Source organism: Dreissena polymorpha, chromosome 2 (assembly GCF_020536995.1).
Source record: "Dreissena polymorpha isolate Duluth1 chromosome 2, UMN_Dpol_1.0, whole genome shotgun sequence".
Classification (NCBI taxonomy): domain Eukaryota; kingdom Metazoa; phylum Mollusca; class Bivalvia; order Myida; family Dreissenidae; genus Dreissena; species Dreissena polymorpha.
In genome coordinates this window covers 72,981,263-73,002,615 of record NC_068356.1, presented here as the reverse complement: position 1 = coordinate 73,002,615, position 21,353 = coordinate 72,981,263, and the positions used below count along the sequence as shown (strand labels likewise).

At 33.1% G+C, this 21,353-nt stretch overlaps 1 protein-coding gene and 1 long non-coding RNA gene across 2 annotated transcripts; one reads left to right on the top strand and one right to left on the bottom strand.

The window, feature by feature from the left end:
* Positions 1–1,951: 1,951 nt before the first annotated feature.
* Positions 1,952–4,403, bottom strand: LOC127869811 (phosphate-regulating neutral endopeptidase PHEX-like). The gene is made up of 5 exons (XM_052412470.1): positions 4,275–4,403; positions 3,787–3,852; positions 3,359–3,463; positions 3,004–3,080; positions 1,952–2,051 (listed from the first exon to the last, which is right to left on the bottom strand). Exons 1-5 carry the CDS (start codon positions 4,401–4,403, stop codon positions 1,952–1,954), a joined length of 477 nt encoding a protein of 158 aa, XP_052268430.1.
* A 1,357-nt stretch (positions 4,404–5,760) lies between these two features.
* On the top strand, positions 5,761–8,502 carry LOC127870311 (uncharacterized). The gene is made up of 3 exons (XR_008044752.1): positions 5,761–6,046; positions 6,382–6,520; positions 7,960–8,502. It is a non-coding gene; the product is annotated as an uncharacterized LOC127870311 (long non-coding RNA).
* The last annotated feature ends 12,851 nt before the right edge of the window (positions 8,503–21,353 follow it).

Genomic DNA, 21,353 nt, shown 5'->3' with positions numbered 1-21,353 from the left:
TGTGCTTTAAATGCAGTACAAACAATCACTGTACGTCTTGCTACGTTTATGTGAGTATCGTTGAATTGCATCAATCACCGTACTCAGTTGCTGTGAGGATTGTTGTTTTTGACACTTCTTTAAGCCAGTCACTGGGGGCCTTGTTTAGATCCCATAAAGGACAATAACATTCTTACAAGAACATTTTATGTTTCGATAACTTTATATTGTCTCGATCAAACATCCATGTTCAACGATTGTCTGTGTCATATAAACTCGATTCATAATAAAAAGGACATATGTATCCTAAGATTTTCTGGAAGGTGTTAACTCGTAAAAAAATTATGCTTTGATGGTTTAATGTCGCAATGTCCACTGCAGTAAAACATATAACAACTTCGACTAAAGCATAGTTTACAAAACAATGAAGTTGAAAGATAAAACAGACTGATTACTAACGTACATTGTAAGACTAAAGTTGAGTCTTTTAACTTTCCGTCTTAAAACTCTGTTTCACATCAATTATTATTTTCACTCAGCAACCCATGAATGGCTAATGTTTGTTAACCTTTAGTTTATTGTACTGTTGGCATACATCTATATTCAATATTCAATGAACTTAAGACTTGTATTACACAGCTCATCCATCAATAGCATAAACATCAAATCGTCTAATACTCTGAAGTGAAGTTGACTTGTTTGTTTCACCGTCATGGTAATTGGAGATAACAATCCGAATTATAAATAGATTAAAGCGTCATGAAACGCTTTTTACATTGTTATAAAAGGACTAGATTTAGATGACTAAATCAGGGATTTTTGAACGTTGATTCTGTTTAAACAATGCTATATCAAGCATTTCTATTGTAAAGTATCTTGTATCCATCAGCTTTAACGCATGAAGACTGGACAAATATGACTTTTCAAACAAAACACACAACGCTTTACACGTTTATCTACGTAGACTTTGAAAAATTATTAATGTATTTCATGCGATAAAAAGATTGGAAACACATTCTTATCTACATAAAACAACGCAGCATCTATGTTCACAAATATTTATATAACTGCTAATATATCTAGTTAGTATAAAGATAACGAAGAACAAAACCCGCTAAAATATTAGCAAAAGCTATTCAAAATAGAAGAACAATACAAACAAGGAATGTAAAACAAATGCTTCAGGATCAGTTTGGAAAATATTAAATGCAACTCATCTGGAGTCGAAGTTACACAGCGACGACACGTACCACTTCACCGCTCTGCAAACCGACACAAAAAGGATTACAATTGAAACAGAAACAATTCAGCATGAACGACGAAGAGGCGATTCATGGTGCAAAGAAAAATAACTGGAAACAATAAATAAACAACTGCATCATGAATAGTAATGGTACCTTTATTTTACAACAGCCAGTGGCATAAACAAATGTTTGGCCTTCCCATCGACCCAAATTCATGAATAAAGAGTCACCTGGCTAGTTGGTTTGCGTTGATATATGTTAATAACTATGTTGAATGTTGACGTTAAATATGCATAACATTTTGAAACGAAATCCCCGTTCATTTTTTTTCAAACAGGTCTGTATTACGGAGGGGGTAGTGTAGATTACGGGGGGCACGTAGTTATTTATCACAAGTACTTATTCAAGTACTTCAATTACAATACGTTTAAGAATTACACACAATGAACATTTAGTTGCGTGTCTACAAAATACTGATAAAGCTGAAAAACACTTATTAACGATGTAAGCTTTCATTTTTACGTGGACATGCTTTGGAAAAAATGAAGTTAAATGAGTTCATTTCTTTGAACAAACCCAATGAACCTGTACAATTAAATTGCAGCATGTTTTAAATTCTTTCCAAAACATGAATATGCTTTAATTTTTATTAGAGACATGTTAATAATTATTAATATGTAATGTCTTCCAAAGAGTTCTACCTGCATACTGATATGTGTACCGTGTTTCTACCAGACGGAGCACTTGCGCCTACTGTTCATGAAGGATCCTGCAGGGCAGTTCCATGCCTTGGAGAACTCATCGTAGTTCTGCATAGGACCGTACACTCTGAAATGTGGGGAGAGAAAAGTGTGTATCATATTAAAACTTGCAGTTCTGCATGGGGAATTTTCCCATGAATTGTGGGGAAAGGAAAGTATATGTGATACAACAAGCATTGTAGTAATTTAATCATATGATTATAATGTATTAGGGGATCTTTCTCTCTGAAATGTCGAACAAGAAAATTGAAACATATGGTACGGAAACTTCTGAGTGCTGTAGGCGACCGTCTACTCTGAACGTGGGGCAATGGTTATTTATATGAACCTCACACATTTAAGTGGCTAAGTGACCGCTCAAACAGAAAGTGGGGGAAGGGGATTGTATATTACACAACAATATAGTAGTCATGTGTTGCCCGTACAAACAGGAAGTAGGGCAAGACAAATGTATATGATACAAACAAATATCGATGCTGCATGACAAAAACACTTTGATAGTGGGGCATGGAAATCGAACATGATGCAAAATATTATAGTTTAGTAGGGGACCGTACCCTCTGAATTTCAGGCAAGGAATGTTTAACATACCTACTACATCGGGAAAGAGTCATTGTAGTGCTGTAGACACTAAATTATCTATACTTTCCATATACTGGAGACTAAGAAGTTCAAAGCAACGTATATACATTATTCATAAACTTGCAGACAAAATAAAGCTTAATATAAAATGTTGTCGCATGCCAGGACGCCGGTTTATTTAGCATCCCGATTAGCCATGGATGTTGGCTCCAACATATACATGAACATTTATACATTATGATGACTGTAATATATCAACTGCTTTCAACAAATTGTAAGAAGCACTGCATTTAAATTACATCTAACCACAGAGGAAAAAACCTTTGTAAATTCAAAACAGTTTACATAAATCTACATCCTGCATTTGAGAGTTTATTGACGCATCAAATGGTAGGGAAGCCATTCGCACTGTTTCATGTTTCCTACGTTTGTTTTACCTGTACTCCGATATGCTATGTGGTTGTGTACGAATATGCCCCACCTTCGCTTGATCTCTCATACTTCCGCACCAAACCTGTTCAATAAAAACAAATTGTAAGTACAACTTCGACATTGTATAAGATCGAATTGTGTTCGATAAAACAGGACCATTTTGTTTTTCTGCGTGTCTTTAAATGGGTCAAATGCTTTATATTCTTAAATATGAGGGATATGATATATGGTTTACATGGTATCTGTGGGCTCCAGTTAGTGCTTTGGTCCTAAAATTGATCGGTGCTTTGTATACAAGTTATGCACTGCTTACACATTTTTCAAACCAAATTATCAACAATCAGCTTTTAAAACAGATACCTGTGCAGCATTGAGAAAGTACAGCTGATTCGGTGTGTAGGCCAGACCAGGCAGTTTGGGCTCCTCCTTGCCTCCTCTTGCAGTGTTCACCCACTTTCGGTACGCCTTGAACAAAGAATGTTTAATACACCTTATTCGCCTCCCACTATAGATACGCCTGAAAACGCCACCATACGCTTTGTATATAACCGTAATTACTGCCGGTACGCCATTAAGGTCCTCGAAAAATATGGATATAAGGCCATTTTTATTTTCATTCGCCTTAACAGAAATGTTGTGTAATAAATTCCATCTCAAAATATGTTTTATGCAAAACTCGTTTGATGAATGGGGCAGTTTGTTATTGTTGCAAATAAACCGCACTATGGGCGTGTTCACCATTACAGAACAAATATTTTAAATAATGTGGTCGCTTGCTATATTCTCACATTGAAGCTTTCTTTTATGCCACCAGAATCCGCAATATTTTCGCCAAGGGTGTTGATACCATTAATCTGCAATAGACACAAAGCATGCGTTGTATTTAATAATGGCGCTTTTGATAGATAACACTTACCATTATCTAAAGAAAGTCTTTTCTCCGAACATAGGAACAGTTTGATTGAAAAAAAATTATGTTATCTAAAGTTTGCCTGATTTTTTATTTAACGCAATCACTTCAAGATATAAATAATTCAGTTAAACATATACAAAACATTATTAACTAAGTTTACTTAAAACGTAATTGATTTGATTGATCATGAAATAGAATCGATAATTCACCGGAACTTTTTTTGTTGGTAAATTGGAACCAACATTCACCACAGCTCTAAAAAGTAAACATCACAACTGATCTTAAAAAATCTAAATTAATTGATTCGTATAACAGTTATTATTTATATTAAGTAATGGGTCTGATCTGCTTATGTAAACCCACAGTCATATTGCCTGTTCCTGGCACCACGAAGCCGTTGTACTGATCTATGATGCACTGAGCACGTTCCACAAACTTCGTGCCGTCATCCGCCGTCCACCAGGACTTAAGGTTTCCCTCTTTGTCATACATACGTCCTGAAGTGCGAGATTAGCCGACTAATATGGTGTTGACGATAATACCCAATAAAAATTTCAAACGTATGGAAAGCTTCATCCTGTGTCTTGATAAAAACATTTTTTTTCAATTACTAATATGTTTTCATTATATCATGCACATAGCGAAAAAAGGTCAAGATTGTTCATAATCGCCATGATATATAAGCTATTATCTTCGATTAACCGATTTAACCTATTTTGCTTTGTACATGCATAATGTACATGGTAACTTGCGTTCATTGAAGGGTTTTTGGAAGCCTTCAAGACATACAACGGCCTCGAAAAATGTCATTTGTAAAATTCGGTAGTTGTATCCCTTCAATGCTGAAATACAGCGTTTTTTATTCCATTAATTTTGGCAATTCAAGTTTGATGAAGAGTTAACATATGGACTGTGTTTTGTGAAGATATTATTCTTAATAGAGCCATACATTGATCGTCAAAACCGTGCGTAATCTCGTGACCGATGACGTACCCAATTCCTCCATAATTCAAATAGCTGATATAAAAATAAGCACACCTTGCGTAATCATTTAAACATTCGGGAATAACTTTGACATTTTATGTTATTGGCCTGATGTATGCATTAGCTTTAAAAACATGCGTTCAATAGAAGTTGTTAAACATCAAGTTAATCACTTTTAGGACAGAGCAAACTGTATGAGATTGAAGAAGACATCAACATTTTACAAATATGCGTGAAGACACAATTTAAACTAATAAGTTTCATTTTGAGTCAGAACTTGTATTCGAATATTTGGCTGACCTTCTTAATAACTGTATCCCAGTGACCGATGAAATCATTCAGATCGACGGTTTTTGTTTAGATTTTAGTGGAATATTTATGGAAATTATTGTAAATAATAATTAAATGGAAATACTCGAATAAAAACATAAACTTTGAAAGCATTATCTCCGATAGCAATAGGGAGGCAAGTCATTAATATCTACAACAAGTAAGGAACAGGTTAAGCTACGTAGGCCGGTTGGTCTTTTGAATAAAACGGAGGTTGGAGAATGGCAGCGGGGAATGCTGGGGACCGTTTCAATAAGCTCTCGTAAGTATGTTACGACTCGTAAACCAGTTGCGATTATCGCAAATTGCCATTTTGCGTTTCAATAAACTTTCGCAACTTACGATATCGTAGAATTCTCTCGTAAGTCTACGAGACGTAAGAAGCAGTCGTAGTTACGTCGAAAACAAAATGGACACCGCGTATGTTGTGCATTTAGACGCCGAATAAGAAGCTTTTGGCTCCGTCTTTTTATCGACGACAAAACAGAGGAAGTAAACATGTTGTTTTTATCCCTTGATTACTTTCTGCAAAATATTTAACGTTGGAATCAATATGTCAGTTACTGCCCTTTGTTTATATTCGATAAGGATGAATAAATCAAAATAAATTGCAATTTATCATACGTGAAAACCCTATGTGTTTATTATGTGTGTGATTCAATTATATTGTTCAACAGCAGTTGAAGTATATGCGCTTTCCGCCGCTCGAATTATTGTGCAATGATTAATTTTGCTGTAAGCTTTTATCCATTGCAATTTGCATGTGATTTCGGAAGTTTTTTTGTTCGGATAAGTACTCAATGGAGCCTTGTTTTTTATTGGTAAATGTTTGTTATCAACGCTATACAACTCGTTACAATCTATTCCTTTTCTTTGTATTATGTTTATTTAATATTCTGTCAGAACGATACATGCATTGCTAAATTATGTTGGATTGTAAAATGTGCCCAGTTAGGCAACTGTTAGCCTACATGTGTATCAAACCTTCAACCACATAACACCAAAGTGATGATCATCATGAAATAACAAATCAGTTACTGAGTTATCAAAATATCTTGTTGTTCTTGAACACACATACACAACAATAACATATAGTATTTTCATTACATTAGAAGACTAGTATTATTCACTTTTTCATATTGTACTACACCAACAGGTACTCATCACTGACATCAGTTAAAGATTTTTGGCCAAAGGAAACATCTATTCCAAGCTGGCAGATCTTCATGGAATCAGCAGATCATCTTTAGTTATTTGACATGCCTTCACGAGTTCAATCGGCAAACATATGATTGGTAAATGTCTTTATTTCTATAATCAATTACTCAATCATGATTTTAAACTGTTGTAGAAAAAATGTTATTTATTTAAAAACATCATGTCTTACATATAGGATCTGGCACGAGTTGTCATATGATACCATATTTCATTTAACGAGTTAAGGAATTTTGTAAGAAAACAAGCCTTTGGCGAGCTTACTAATGAATTTCCTGGACGAGTTAAATAAAATATGGTACATGTATGATATGACAACGAGTGTGAGATCTTTTTTTATCACATGCTTTTAAATGAGCAAATTAAATAAATATTAACGCAAACATAATGATAAATCCCAAATGTTGTTTACATTTCGTGGCATCAATTGACGTTGCAACGTCATTTTGGTGAAATAACAAAATGCGATTGGTCAATAAACGAAAACTAAGCCAATGAAAACGCTTAAAAAGTATATTACACATGTGTAACAGGGTATAGCATGTGATAAAATCTCATATAGATTTTGGGTCAAATAATTAAAGTTTAAATTATTTTTCATTTTACAGGGATGGTACAATGATAATTTATTTACTTTTCATCTTTTTTTATTCCTCATTTGTTTTTTTTATTTGATACATAAACTATATGTGCATAAAAAATCAATAGATGATGAAAACTTGAGCACAGTAAATAAATTAAAATTTAAACACAGTTAATCAAATCATGTATATAAATGCTTTATCATGTACTGTTAATTTTAAACACACAGGGTTTTTTTTTAGAAAAAGGGGAAGACGCTGGACTGCTACAGTATTGGAAGGGAAAGGTGCGGCAGCTGCCGATTGTCTACTTTCACTTTCACAATAATCCGACAGTATTAATCAATGTTGATTACATGTACCTCCGAATCCTGCTTGGTTTCAACGGTTTTTGATGATTCATTCTTAAAAAATGCGTCAACGCAATTAATATTTTCCGAGTCCGAACGTTTTATTTTGTTAGTGTATGAACGCCAATTGTGAGACTTTTTTCTGTTTTAACGTTTATACCCATCTTGGCTTTCACATAACCCGGATGAAAACTTGACTGGTTTCCAGTAATTAATTGACGAATCACCCTTCTCGCGCAAGACCGGAATCCAGTAAAATAGTCACATGATTAATACGATTAGTTGCCCGGTTTCCATGACGTAATTTAAGAGCTATATATAGAATCACTGGGATTCCCAGATTTGAGTGTTCGTCGGGAACGAGAGAGAGCGAGATCGTTGTACATGGTACAAATAGGATAAGAGTCGACTTCCCAAAAGAAAGAAAAAAACATTTCTTTGAGGGTAAAATATATTTTGGTGAAAAATTATATTTTTGGAGGGGAAATGGTAGTTTTAGGGGAAAAATTCTGGTAGGGGAAGACGCCGATTATCGGCGTCACTTTCTTAGTAAAAAAAACCCCATGTGTCACATGATACATTCCATAGGTTTCCAGTCCGTGTACAACAACAAACTTGCATGAAGGTTGGATTCTGCCACAAGGCCCGGGAGCAGTGGATGGGACTCTCATACCCATAATACTGAATACGTTATATTACACACATGCAGTTGAACACAGCGGGAACTCTTGAAGAAAAAAATGTGTGTTTTTTTTATTCGAACTTAAATGTAAAATATATATTTAATTTTAGCTCGACTATACCTTGAATGATAAGCTGTGTATAAAATTATGGTAAACATGCAACATCCTTATATCACTGTTTCTATTACATATTTTCATTAAAAGCACTTATGTATTCAGGGTCATTATGTCATGGTGAGGTCACTGACCAAGTTGCTTATCTCTGACCTGCATTTAGCTTAATTATGCCCCTTTTGTACTTAAAATGTTCCACTTAAATTGTGTGTACAGCTACTCCATACTATATTTTCCACAGATAATCCTTCACATATGTCGTCAGATTTTTTTTAAATCATATAAATAATATTTCTTTGGGTCATTGTTATAACCACTACAAATATTTACTGTTGTTGCGAATAAAGTTGTTAAAACTGTTTAAACTCGATGTTGTGTTAGTGAATCTTTAAGAGAAGAAGCTTCTTGAATAATGTCACTTTAGCTTCTTACTTCACAATCTTTTTGTTCAACATGTAATTAAATACACTTTAAATTATAACGTGGATTGCAATACAGAGAACGCAGAAGAAGCGCTTACATTTGTACTTAAAAAGAAATTTAAGAATGATGTTTGAAGTTGTCAGCATTTTCATGGTGAACATTTTGATTGTATGGCCCCAATGGAAAAAATAATTTGTTACTAATTTAAATTTTAACACCTAATAATGCTTTTAATAATGAGTTATTTTGTTTCTAAAGTAAAAATATGTCCTAACCTAGAAAAGATACACTTTAAACATTTTATAAATTAAAAAGATGTACTTAAAACTCCACTGTCTAAGAAAAAGTGGATTATTTAAAAAAAATAAAAATAAAAATACACTTTCGAATTTAAAGAACATGAAAAAAGGCTTCATCTGTTTCTAATTAATTAATGCAATAAAGTGTACTCTTTAGAAAATGCAGAGATTCGCTTAAACAAGTGCAGATAAAATGCAATTTTTTAAGTGCATTTTGGTAAAAAGCACATTTCATTTTCAGAAGGGTTACTGCTGATGCAGATATTAGAAACAATGATATGACACAATTTGAGATTCCAGTATTTCTTCATTATTCTAGGAACACACTGTTATGTGAAGTTGGAATAAGACATCAATTTGAAAATAAACAGTGTTTTTTCAACACTGCAGTACATGCAGTTTAACCTGTTATTAATTTGTACAAAATATAAGTAAAATAGACACTATTGCATATATAATTGTATCATTTTAATTGATTTCACTGGGTGTTTAATTTGATTTTTCTTAAATCCTAAAAAATGAAACCCTGTGGATGTGTGCCTGCGCACAGTTTAAAAATACAATGAAAATAATAAAAATACCATCACTGTTAAACATTAGAAAAGTACAAATAATACAAAAGTATACACAGTATTTAACAAAAATACATTCAGAGCATGAAATGAATTTGCATATGCAAGTATCTATTTTACTTATAATTTTGTCAAATAAATAAACACAATAGGAAAAAAGCACATTATAATTGTTGAAAATATGTTATATTCCAACTTCACATAGTGTCACTGTGTATAATTTAACATTACAGTTTTATATTGAACTGGATGGGTAGCTATATTTTGAAATAATAGTAATACAAAATGCATTTTGTCAACCATAAGTAAACCATTTTAGGACTACTGCTCATAAATAGGCGTTGGTACATGTATGTATATGAAAATGTAATTAATGCAAATTTAATACACTTGTGTGTACTTTTTCAGTTTTGTTTATTCCAAAAAGTTAATTAAATTATTTGAAAATATACTTAAAACACAATTAAAATGCACTTATGGTTACCTACTTATTTTCTGATGAAGTGCATTTTTCACAAGGAGAAATAATTTTTTTAATACACAAAAATGAATGTATGCAGGAAACATGCAGGAAAAACAAGAAATGTGTTTTTCGGAAACACTATGTCACCTTCTGCGCCACTTTTATGCTCCCCCCAAAATTTTTTGGGGGAGCATATAGTCGCCGCTTCGTCTGTCCGTCCGTCCGTGTACAATTTTTGTCCGGGCTATTTCTCAGCAACTAATGACCGGAATTCAATGAAACTTTATGGGAAGCTTCACTACCAAGAGGAGATGTGCATATTATCAGCGGGTTCTGGTGGGATGATTTTTCACATAGTTATGGCCCTTTGAAATTTTACATTAACTGTACATATAGTGCAATTCTTGTCCGGGCTATTTCTCAGCAACTAATGACCGGAATTCAATGAAACTTTATGGGAAGCTTCACTACCAAAAGGAGATGTGCATATTATCAGCGGGTTCTGGTCGGATGATTTTTCACAGAGTTATGGCCCTTTGAAATTTTATATATAAATATTCTTGTCCCCCCAACTACTGTGCCCTCAAGACGTTTCCTTTTATCATAATATATAGTGCAATATTGTGACAAAATAAACCTTTGGGGAGCATCACCCGTCTCCGACGGTTTCTTGTTTTTACCTTTGACCTTGAAGGATGACCTTGACCTTTCACCACTCAAAATGTGCAGCTCCATGAGAAACACATGCATGCCGAATATGAAGTTGCTATCTTCAATATTGCAAAAGTTATGGCAAAATGTTAAAGTTGGAGCAAACAAACCAACAGACAGACAGACCAACCGACAGAAAGGGCAAAAACAATATGCCCCCCACTATAGTGGTGGGGGACATAAAAAATATGTTAAAAGTATATTATTTTTCTGCATGTCAAGTTTATTTACATGATCATTAAACACAGACAAATATGGTGCAAATACCCTACATTTCATTTGTCAAGACCTTTTTTTGTTGGAGTTTAAAAGGCAACATAGTGACTGTAATTTAGGAACAGTTACTGAGGCTTGATTGGTCATTTACGGCTCGGGTACTACTTACATGTACCGCTGGTATTCTTAAGTATACTTACATGTACCCCGGGTACGGTAAATATACTAAAACATACCCGGGAATTTTAACGCTAAATCGGTAGTTGTCTGCTATTTTTTTTATAAATTATGTTCACATTCATGTCAAATTTTCTGTACAATGGCCTCTATATTATCAAATCTCTTACTCAAAAAGCATGTTGATACTAAAGATTAGTTTGTTGAAGATAAGCAATATCGTTTTAGGGTAATCGGTGACCCGGGGTACATTTAAGTATACTTAAGAGTACCCAAGGTACATGTAAGAAGTAACCGAGCCGACAATGTCCAATCAAGCGTTACTGAGAGAGTTGGATGTGCATGGAGATAAACCATGTTTTATGAAGCAAAAAAATGAGTAACACATATTGTAACTGTTTTAATATGTAACTACATGTATTACAGAATCATCAATGATAATATGCACTTTTGAATAAATTAAAGCTTGTCAGATTTTTTTAAGGTCACAGTGACCTTAGACCTTGTTACCCAAAAATGGGTGTGGCATGTAGAACTCATCAAGGTACATCTACATATGAAGTTAAAAAGTTGCAGGTGGAAGCACTTTGATTTTGCTCTTGATTTTAGAGCAAAATGTCAAAGTTTTAGCACGATGCGGAAGGCAGACGGCGGGCGACAAGCTGGCTATGACAATACCTTGGGTAAAAAGGTTGCCCTGGAATATTACATAATTATAGTGTCTGTCTAGCTACTTTTATCAGAAGGTCCCACTTTGATCCCCACTGGCAATGAGGGAGGGTCCTCAAGATCATCTCTGAAGACACAAAGTATTGGTTCTACTCGGGAAATAGACTCCAGTGTCTTGATAAGCATCATACTTTTTCAGGAATCAAGCTTTAATACAAAGAGTTAAATAAATATTTATATGTAAAAGTGTATGATATTAATGTGAAAATACTGAGCAAAAGCCGGGGATTGAATCCACGACCTCCAGCAGAGTTCAAAGTACAATAAAGAAAATCGAATAAAGCTATAAACCGAACAAAAGTCGACCCACTACATAATAAAATGTTACGATATTGTAGGTCATTTCCATTTTCAACAAGTTTATTGTAGCTACCAGATCCATAGGCAACCATTTAGTAGAAAAAGAGTCAGATTGTGTTTTGTAGAGATTTGGCTAGCATTTACATCGGATTAAATCATGTATAAATAATACCACATTTATATAGCGCCCTTTTCATACAGTATTGTGCGTTCAAAGGCGCTTTACAAAAAAGTCATATGTATTACTAGTATCATCGGTAGTATTTAGGGTCGGTGCTCTCATTGTAATTGTGAATCGCGGGGCAGGCCCGTAAGGTTCTGGCCGTCCGCCATACTTTTAATTATTTGACGTCAATATTTTACGATCTTGAGAGTTACTGAATGTATCTAATTAATTGGAAATTGTGTGGACTTGTTAATTAGTAGAATTAAATCAAAATGAACACTTCATCGGACTTGTGTATGCATTGTCATCCCAACGCTTTATTATGTTACAGTATAAAACAGCTATTGTATATCTTTGTTTGTTTAATTATCGATGCCGAGTCTTTAGACCACCATTACTCTGATTGCCTTGGGTAATTCGTATTTTTTTATAGATGCAAGAATTTTTTAAAGATACACTAATTGTACTAAATATTATGTCATTGAACTATTAGTAAGATGTTAGAATGTTTAATGTTTTTAGTATTACTTATAAAAGTATTTACTAAACACATGCCTGTATGCATATGTTTGACGTTATTGTAACCAGTGTCAGTGCTGATGAATATTCCGAAAGTTAACAATAATAATCAACGGATATAATATCATCGGTATTCTCCACTAAAGAAAGTTCAGCCTTGTTCTGAAATTCGACGCGTCACGTGATATCTAAAAATAGCAACAGTCGTAGTAATGTGAAATTGGTCTATTTAAATGCACTATGCAACGTCATCGTCACGTGGTATGTCGACTTAGAACAGGTAGTCATTAAGAGCCCGAGGCGATACATAGATAATGTTAAATCACATTACTTTACCTCACGTAACTGTTAATAGCTGTTAATCTGTATTGTACAATTTCAGAAAAAAATAATAGAAAAATATGTTAATATGTATACTTCGTATGTTTTTACTTGTTTATGTTTGTGCCCTTGTGTTTCAAACAAACCACCTTCTTCATTTTCGTTTTCATTCATTTCTTTCATGATTAATTTCCATCGTCATCATTATTTTTATGTATCGCTTACCATACATAATACATTACTTCTTTTGCTGTAATTTCTATATACAATTTATATTTACTTACGTGTTTTAGATATCAATATATATAATCGCTGTAAATGCATTGTCTAAAAATTGTTTACCGGTATAGCGGATGACGCTTAATATCAGCCAACTCTCTGTACGGAACATAGAGGTATGTAAGGAATAAACTATTAACAAATTAATAAGAATAAGTCGAGTTTTACAAGCACATTCAATTGGTTTTATGATAGCATACTTAAGTTATTCACATCGAAACTTCAGCTACACATGAGCAAAATAAAAATGAGTGGCGTTCTGAGAAAACTGGGCTAAATGCATGTGCGTAAATTGTCATCCTAGATTAGCCTGTGCAGTTCGCACGGGCTAATCAGGGACGACACTTTCCGCTTTAACTGGTTTTTTGTGTAGACAAGACTTTCTTTAAACGAAAAATACCATAAAAGCGGAAAGTGTCGTCCCTGACTGCACAGGCTAATATGGGATGACAATTAACGCACATGCATTGAGCCCAGTTTTCTCAGAACGCGACTCAAATGTTTTATAAGTTCATAAATAATTCTTATAATATTCACGCTATCCGCACAATATTTCTATAAATAAGACAATATTCTACACAAACTGTTCGTGTTATATACATTCTTAACCAGCATGCGTAATGGGTTAAATGGTCACATATGCTCGGATGCATCGCCGATTAAGGCCAAAACTACTGTGGATCTTGGTATTATGCCAAATAATAAAGTCTTTTCGTATTGATTTAGAAATATATATTTAAAATAGCTCTATAGTCAATTACCCCTACATGATTGACCCCGTATATGATGTTGTATAATATGACATTTATTATATACTGATCGTCCCGGTTACAATATTTCTCGGTCGAATTTTAATGATATAATTCACCTTTTTTATGATTTAATGCCATATCGGCTCGATTAAAAAAATTGTAATTACATGTCTATATTACAAAATATGTATACGCCGACTATTCATTAATTTTCCGGCATGCTTATGTTATATTGGGACCCAAATAGTAAGCACTGTTTTCAAAAGGTTAATTTACTCGAATATTTAAAGCATCAGCATGCCATAAACACGTTGAGTTTAGGAACGATTGTTTACAATGTCTTAACAAACGGACATCAGATGGATTTATGCATGTTTTTATGAAATATTTGTAATTTAAATGCACGAACGTATTTATGCCGATTGGAGACTGTATAACATTATCAGACACAACTGTCATCAATTAATGTTCAAATAATAGCTGCGAACTAAAAATAAGCGCGTATGGATTAAAAACCGACCTGACACCGTTGTTGTATTAAACATATTGAGATTATTAAAAATCAATAAACGATATCAAATCAACCAATGTCTTTCAAATGTCATGTATTATAACATGCACGTGGTTATTGCCGCGATATGGTGATGTATGTAAATGGCGAGGCTATAATAAGGATGCATAAACATGTTTCAAAGGGGCCTTTTCACGTTTTGGTAAATTGACAAAATTGAAAAATAAATTGTTTCAGATTCGCATATGTTCGTTTTAGTTATGATATGTGTCTACCAAGTAGACCAATCGGCTATCCATGAAACCTGGAAGTTTCACATAATATAACGACAACTACAGAACTCTTCAATGTTTGTTTCTTTTCGTTCTTTTTGGTAATGATAAATGCAAAATGTAAACATTCATTTTCAAAACCCAATCCACGCCTCCTCTTTATGTGTATTTGCATAGATAACACGCATTTTTCATCTGATGAAGCCCCAAGCTTTGAAGGAATATATTCAGCCAGATTTCAGGATTTTTCTAACATACATGGTAATACCTCCTTTGCATACGCCAAAATATATTTAATTCAAAATGCCTTTAAACAATTATAGAACTGGATTTACTAACCCTACCGAAATTCATCGAAATCTATCGGCAACTTCTCCAAGCACATCCAACTTCTCACAGCATATCGGGTTTCCGGGGGTGAATATTCAATTGCAAAAACAATGGTTAAACGGGTCATTCTATGCGTTGTTTTTACTTGAGAACAAGCCCTTAATGCGACTTTCATTACCGTAATCTGGTTGTGTTTGCTTGATACCACATACACACAGCACACGCTGTTCAGTTTATCGGCAAACGACCAAGAGCAAAGCAAAAAACATGGTTTAATCTTTCTCTGCGTGTATGAAACATTTTACAAGTGCTCTTAGTATCCGGCAAATTTCTGGTGCAAACATTTTAATAAAACATTTTCATATAAGTTAGATTTAAATTATTGTTGCAATTATTTTCGAATTAAGGACATATATATTTATATATTGTCGTTTAACTAAAAAATGGGTCATTTTAATGATTATTCATTAAAATGGTATTGGCTAACGTTGTTCATGTACAACTAACTAACGTCAATATTTATACAACAAGAGCTGGAAGTGTGTGTTTGTTTATAATTATAGATTTACCTTTTTCAATCTTGATGAAAATATTGAATGTAAAAGAATGTTTTGTTATGAAATAAATATTGAGTTGTTTTGTCTTTTTAAATTTTTCGTGATAATGAAATACTCCGACTTGATTTAGTTCAGAAAGAAGGGTTAGATACACCACTTTTATGCGTACGAAACGTCTGTTTCAATTGATATAGTAAATAACCCATACAACTATATAAATGAAATTTTATTCCAAAAATGCCCCATTTGTTTCCATTGTTTATGCAAAAAATATTTTTGAACTAGAATGACATGGAAATCAAAATCAGCTTGCGAATCTTGGTGTGGTATATATAATGAAATGACAAGATATCTGAAAAATGTTTGACAATTGTAATGATATACCCGATACTTATTGATTTTATCTAAGATATATTGAGGTTCGAATTGTAAATGTTGAAAATAATAATAGCTATGTCAAGGGATGACTTTAACATATAATTGTATAACAATTAATTGATAATATAATTGATAATATGTTGCAATTAATGAAATATGTGTACACTTTGATAAAAAATTAATGTTCTACATATCATCCTTATCTGTCAGTACATTTTATGTTTTAACGAAACGACTTGCATCTGTCATCGATTTTTGTAATGGCAAATGTTTGTATTAATCATGCTTACTATTGTTTGTGAGACATGCATACATGCATTTAAGCTTTATCATTTTATATAACGTATGCGAACGGTTTCTACACTTGAAGTTGTAATTAAAAGTCACCCTGAATTCAAAACAAACAGATGCTGCAATGGTTTTAAATCATTTTATTAACAGCATCAAGAATGCTATTTCTACATAGAAATTAAATACAGTAGAGAAACAATATATCACCACCCTGGTATGTTATTATTATTTTTTTTACCAATTATTATATTTGTATTTATCACGTATAACATGGTAATAATATAAATCGAAGTTTTCTTTGTACAATCAAGTTTAAAAAACCATAAAAAAAATAGATACAGTTAACAAATAGTAATAATTATAATCGCACAATCATGATATTTAATCACTAATCATTATGAACGACCCTGGTGTACAAATAAATAAGTTTAACATTCCGGTATTGTTTTACTTCTCTTACATTTATATACTTATACTTATAATTTGTCATGTCTGTAGGGTGTGTTTAATGTTTGTTCTTGAAGAAACAGCCATAATACACACAGAAACTAAACACAAGTATGAACTTAATATATAACATTTAATTGGTTTGCTTATATATAAGCACGTATTTTCTATGTGTCTTTGCCGTAGGCTTGACAGACTACTGGGATGTCCTTATGTTTTCCGCCGTCTTTACATGATTTCGGTCGCCTGCGTACATATACATAGATTTAATCCATACATTCTTTTAAATAATAATATAAACAATACATTTAAAACTCAGAACGTCTTCCTCAATTCTGCTTATGTTGAAAATTTCGGGTTGGACAGAAGTGGTCTTTTGTTTCGCCACTATGTTTACTATATACTTTAAAATATGTTCGTACATAATAATTTCTACTTGCGTATTAATTTAATCCACGTGCGTTTAGAACTGCTGTGATTGGGTAGTTAATATACATCTACATTAAAGTGTTTTCTTGTCTAAACATACATTCTATGTTTTCTGCTGACGTTTGCTTATATTAATTATGAAAATTGTGTCGAAGTTTTCATGAAAAAAGAGAAACACATACAGTGTTTTATATACGCAAAGAAAAGTTCTTCCATGCATTTTTTTGCGCTATGTATTAAGTCATAAACATAACATATATATATATATATAAATATGTTTACAATAACATACCTTGAACGGATGTTTTCCTCCATTTTGACTTCTGTCGTTGACGATCGGGGTTTCGTTTATCCTTAGTTTTGTTTGTAGGACACTCCAGAAATATTCGCTGTCCATAAAGGTTCTACACTTGGATATGTGAATTGGATCTATTGTATTATAACATGGATAACACTTGACAGTATTGCTGTGATTTAAATGTTTGTATTTATTGCATGTTGACCGAATAGCACATGGTGTGTATAACCATAAATCTTAAAATTTATTATTTAACACAGAACCAGTTTTATATTTTATATATAATATACATATAAAAACTAATATACAGGGGCATTTTAAAAGACATTAACATCTACTTCGTGTTTGGCATTTGCATGTACTTGTGACCCATAAGCATAAGATATGTGTAAAACACATTGTCTTACATAACTATCTGATGTGAACTATTACATTCAGGCCAGGCATTCAAAAGTATGGGAACAAAAATGAATAAAAAACAAAAATAATTCTGCCTTTGGCAAAGTATAACTTTGACAATAGACGTAGCAATCGACTTCTTTTACTTAACAGCTCACCTTATATAGTTTTGCTTATGTACCCATTTTTTTATAATCTAGCTACATGTAGTATTGTGGTAATAAATGTATGCCTAGTTTGACTTGTTTTTTCTAACTTCTGTTACACCTCGTAAACTAGATCAACAGTTCCAAGTTGTGTCAACATTTGATTTGTCTGAAGACTTAACAGGTTGCACAACACACATTATTTGTACAAATAAATTATCCGACCTTAAAGTATGAACTCGGTATAACATGCGCCTAAATTATTATGGTGAGAAACACAATCTCTCTGTGAAAGACTGTGTGACAATTTATTGCAAAATTCCTTAATTAGTGTTTAGATGTATGCCAAGTAATTTCAAAATCCTTTAATAGAAAAAGAAAACATATAGCTCGAACGATACAATTAAGTTATATTATATGGAACGGTATTTAGGTAAAAATTACATCATTCGTGGTGAATATTTACATTATGACTGATGTTTATTCTAATATGCTTAATGACAATTCCAACATGCTTGGTGTCTATTCGTTTATACTTGATGATTGTTGCAACATTACATCATTCATGGTGAATATTCACATTACGCATGATGTTTATTCTAATATGCTTCATGACAATGCCAACATCCGTGGTGTCTATTCGTTTATACTTGATGATTGTTGCAACATTACATCATTCATCGTGCATATTCACATTACGCCTGATGTTTATTCTAATATGCTTAATGACAATTCCAACATGCTTGTTGTCTATTTGGTTATACTTAAAATGATTGTTGCAACATGCTTGACGACTATGCAATGTTTGTGTGTTCATTATTCCTGAAACCAGTCATAATCGGTTTTGCCACTTAGCGTCATTAACAACGGCAGTTAGCAACAGGCAGCAAGCAGAATGCAACTAAGCAGAATGCAAGTTACCAAATTAGCAGGTGGCGCACGTTTATTTTCCGTATGTTGAATAAACTACTTTTCGGAAAAAAGAGAAAACAACCAAACCATTTTGAATACTATACTGAATAAGCTGAATTAGTTCCCTTTGTTTAATAATCTCCATTTAACTAAATACGTTTATTACTGCCATTAAGACCAGTAGGCCTACACAAGAAATTGACTACCGTGAATGTTTTTGATATTTGTAAGTTGCAGTTGGTACTCAAGAAAATAAACATGTATTTTATTCAGGACATAACGGAGTTGATGTGTTGGTGATGCTGGTTTTGACACCGGACGCATATAAATTTATGAATGAAAGGCTTCATGAACGTTGACGTCGCTCTTGGTTACCAGAAAAATTCCCACGCACGGATTTCAACCGTCATTGTTTACACTCAATTAAGTCCACACGTACTGGAATTGATATAGCGATTTTTAAATGTGTATGTCCAGCGCGTGTGTCGGGAAAACAGGGCTTAATGTATTTTTTTGTTCAGATCTATAATATTTATATCTAATCTCTATGAAAAAATGTCGGTGAACATTAAGCCGGTGTTAATTTTTGAAAATATTGAGGCGTTCATTAATTATGGATCTAAAACAGAGCATTAATCCGCATATAAAAAAACACCGGGCGAATCGCATATAAGTTCGGAGACATGAAATTATTTCGAAAGAAAGCAATAAGAGGTTCACTTCTATATGAGCAAGTCTCGCTGCGCACGATTACGCTCTTACTTCTCGTATATATTTGACTCTTATGAATCTTGGCAAATACCTAGTGTTTAATTTTGCTTAATCTAAATTTAGGCATGCATCTATATGTACTTTAAGCAGCATATAATGACTTCCAAATGACCAACAGCTCTTTCATATGTGAAAGAGATTGACACGAAATACCTACCCATCTATAATAAAGTTTATATGTGCACTTCAATATTATAGTTTTATAGCATTTTATGTAGTGCAATATAAGTGTACTCGAGTAAATTTGAATTATGTAATGGATTTCCTCTCAACATACATGCAGAGTTCCAGATAACTTTTTCAGCAAAATCTTGGTTTACACTCTATTAAAAAATCCAGCCTTAAAGTGTATTATTAATTCCTTTTTACCAGTAAGTATAATTTTTGGCACATCAGGATTTAGGTTTATAGTCTAAGAAGAGCTCATGACTATTGAAGGGTTACAGCTGACTTTTTGCGAAAAAAGGACCAGATAATGGAAAACGTTTGGCTTTTCGACTGTTTTAAAGATGGTCTGTAATTCATAATAACGTTAAAGTGCTGTTGATTTCATAATTTTAATGAGGGCCTAGACGAGTGAGAACTCATTGATGAAATGTTAACATTATATGCATTGATATTGAGTTTTACGCATGATCACACATTTTGAATTCTTATTTATTGTTCAATGTGTAACCGTACGCACAGAATTTAAGTCTACTTTTTTACTAAATTTAATTCATTTTTTTACGACTTCAAGCGTCTTATCTGGAGCTCTACATACATGTATTAGATGCATATATTGAAATATATCCATAGAGTTTCTTTGGTTATTGAAGGTAAATGACTGTACAAAAATTATGGTTAGTCATTAACGAAAAAAAAGTTACGTCTACAATCACGCGGTTAGTTTCGTTTCAATAGCAAATATCACACAAAGGGGCGCAACTTCTGCTATAACATAAAATTTCCGTTATTCGCCGTTAATTTCCGTAGTCACCCGTAGCATTTCGGAAAGACTGTAAATATTGACATCATTGTATCATGCATGATTGTATGTTGCTTTGTGCTTGGGTGAAACTCACATATTGCCATCGCGTTAATTTATTCAACGCACCAATGTTTGATTCCATTATGCACTGCGCCTATTGCACCAGTCTCTCTGCACAAACCAACATAGACATACCCAGCATGCAATTTACGAACACGAATGTTGCATCTGTATATATGAATGATACCATTAAGCAGAATGTAAATAGACGTAGATGTAAGTGTCATCAAGCATGAAAAGGTGTCTACATACAAATTGAAAGTACCATCAAGAATCATGACACAGTCATACAATAGGATGTAATTTTTACCTAAATACCGTTCCATAATAATATATTTTAAGTCTTATTGATTTCTATCGACATATAAAGGTTGGTTACCTGATTTTTATCGATACATGTCTTCGGAGTTTAAAATGTCTGCGCATCTACGCATACAAAACATTTTACGGAGATAATCAAAAGCGGGCGAAAATTTAAATTAACATT

Bases quoted from the DNA above. Each gene is read 5' to 3' on its own strand.
- LOC127869811 (XM_052412470.1), bottom strand. From the start codon at position 4,403: ATGTATGACAAAGAGGGAAACCTTAAGTCCTGGTGGACGGCGGATGAC. The intron at 3,081-3,358 runs GTATCTGTTTTA...TTTATTGAACAG, and splicing joins ACTTTCTCAATGCTGCACAG to GTTTGGTGCGGAAGTATGAG. The intron at 2,052-3,003 runs GTAAAACAAACG...CCCACATTTCAG, and splicing joins CATAGCATATCGGAGTACAG to AGTGTACGGTCCTATGCAGA.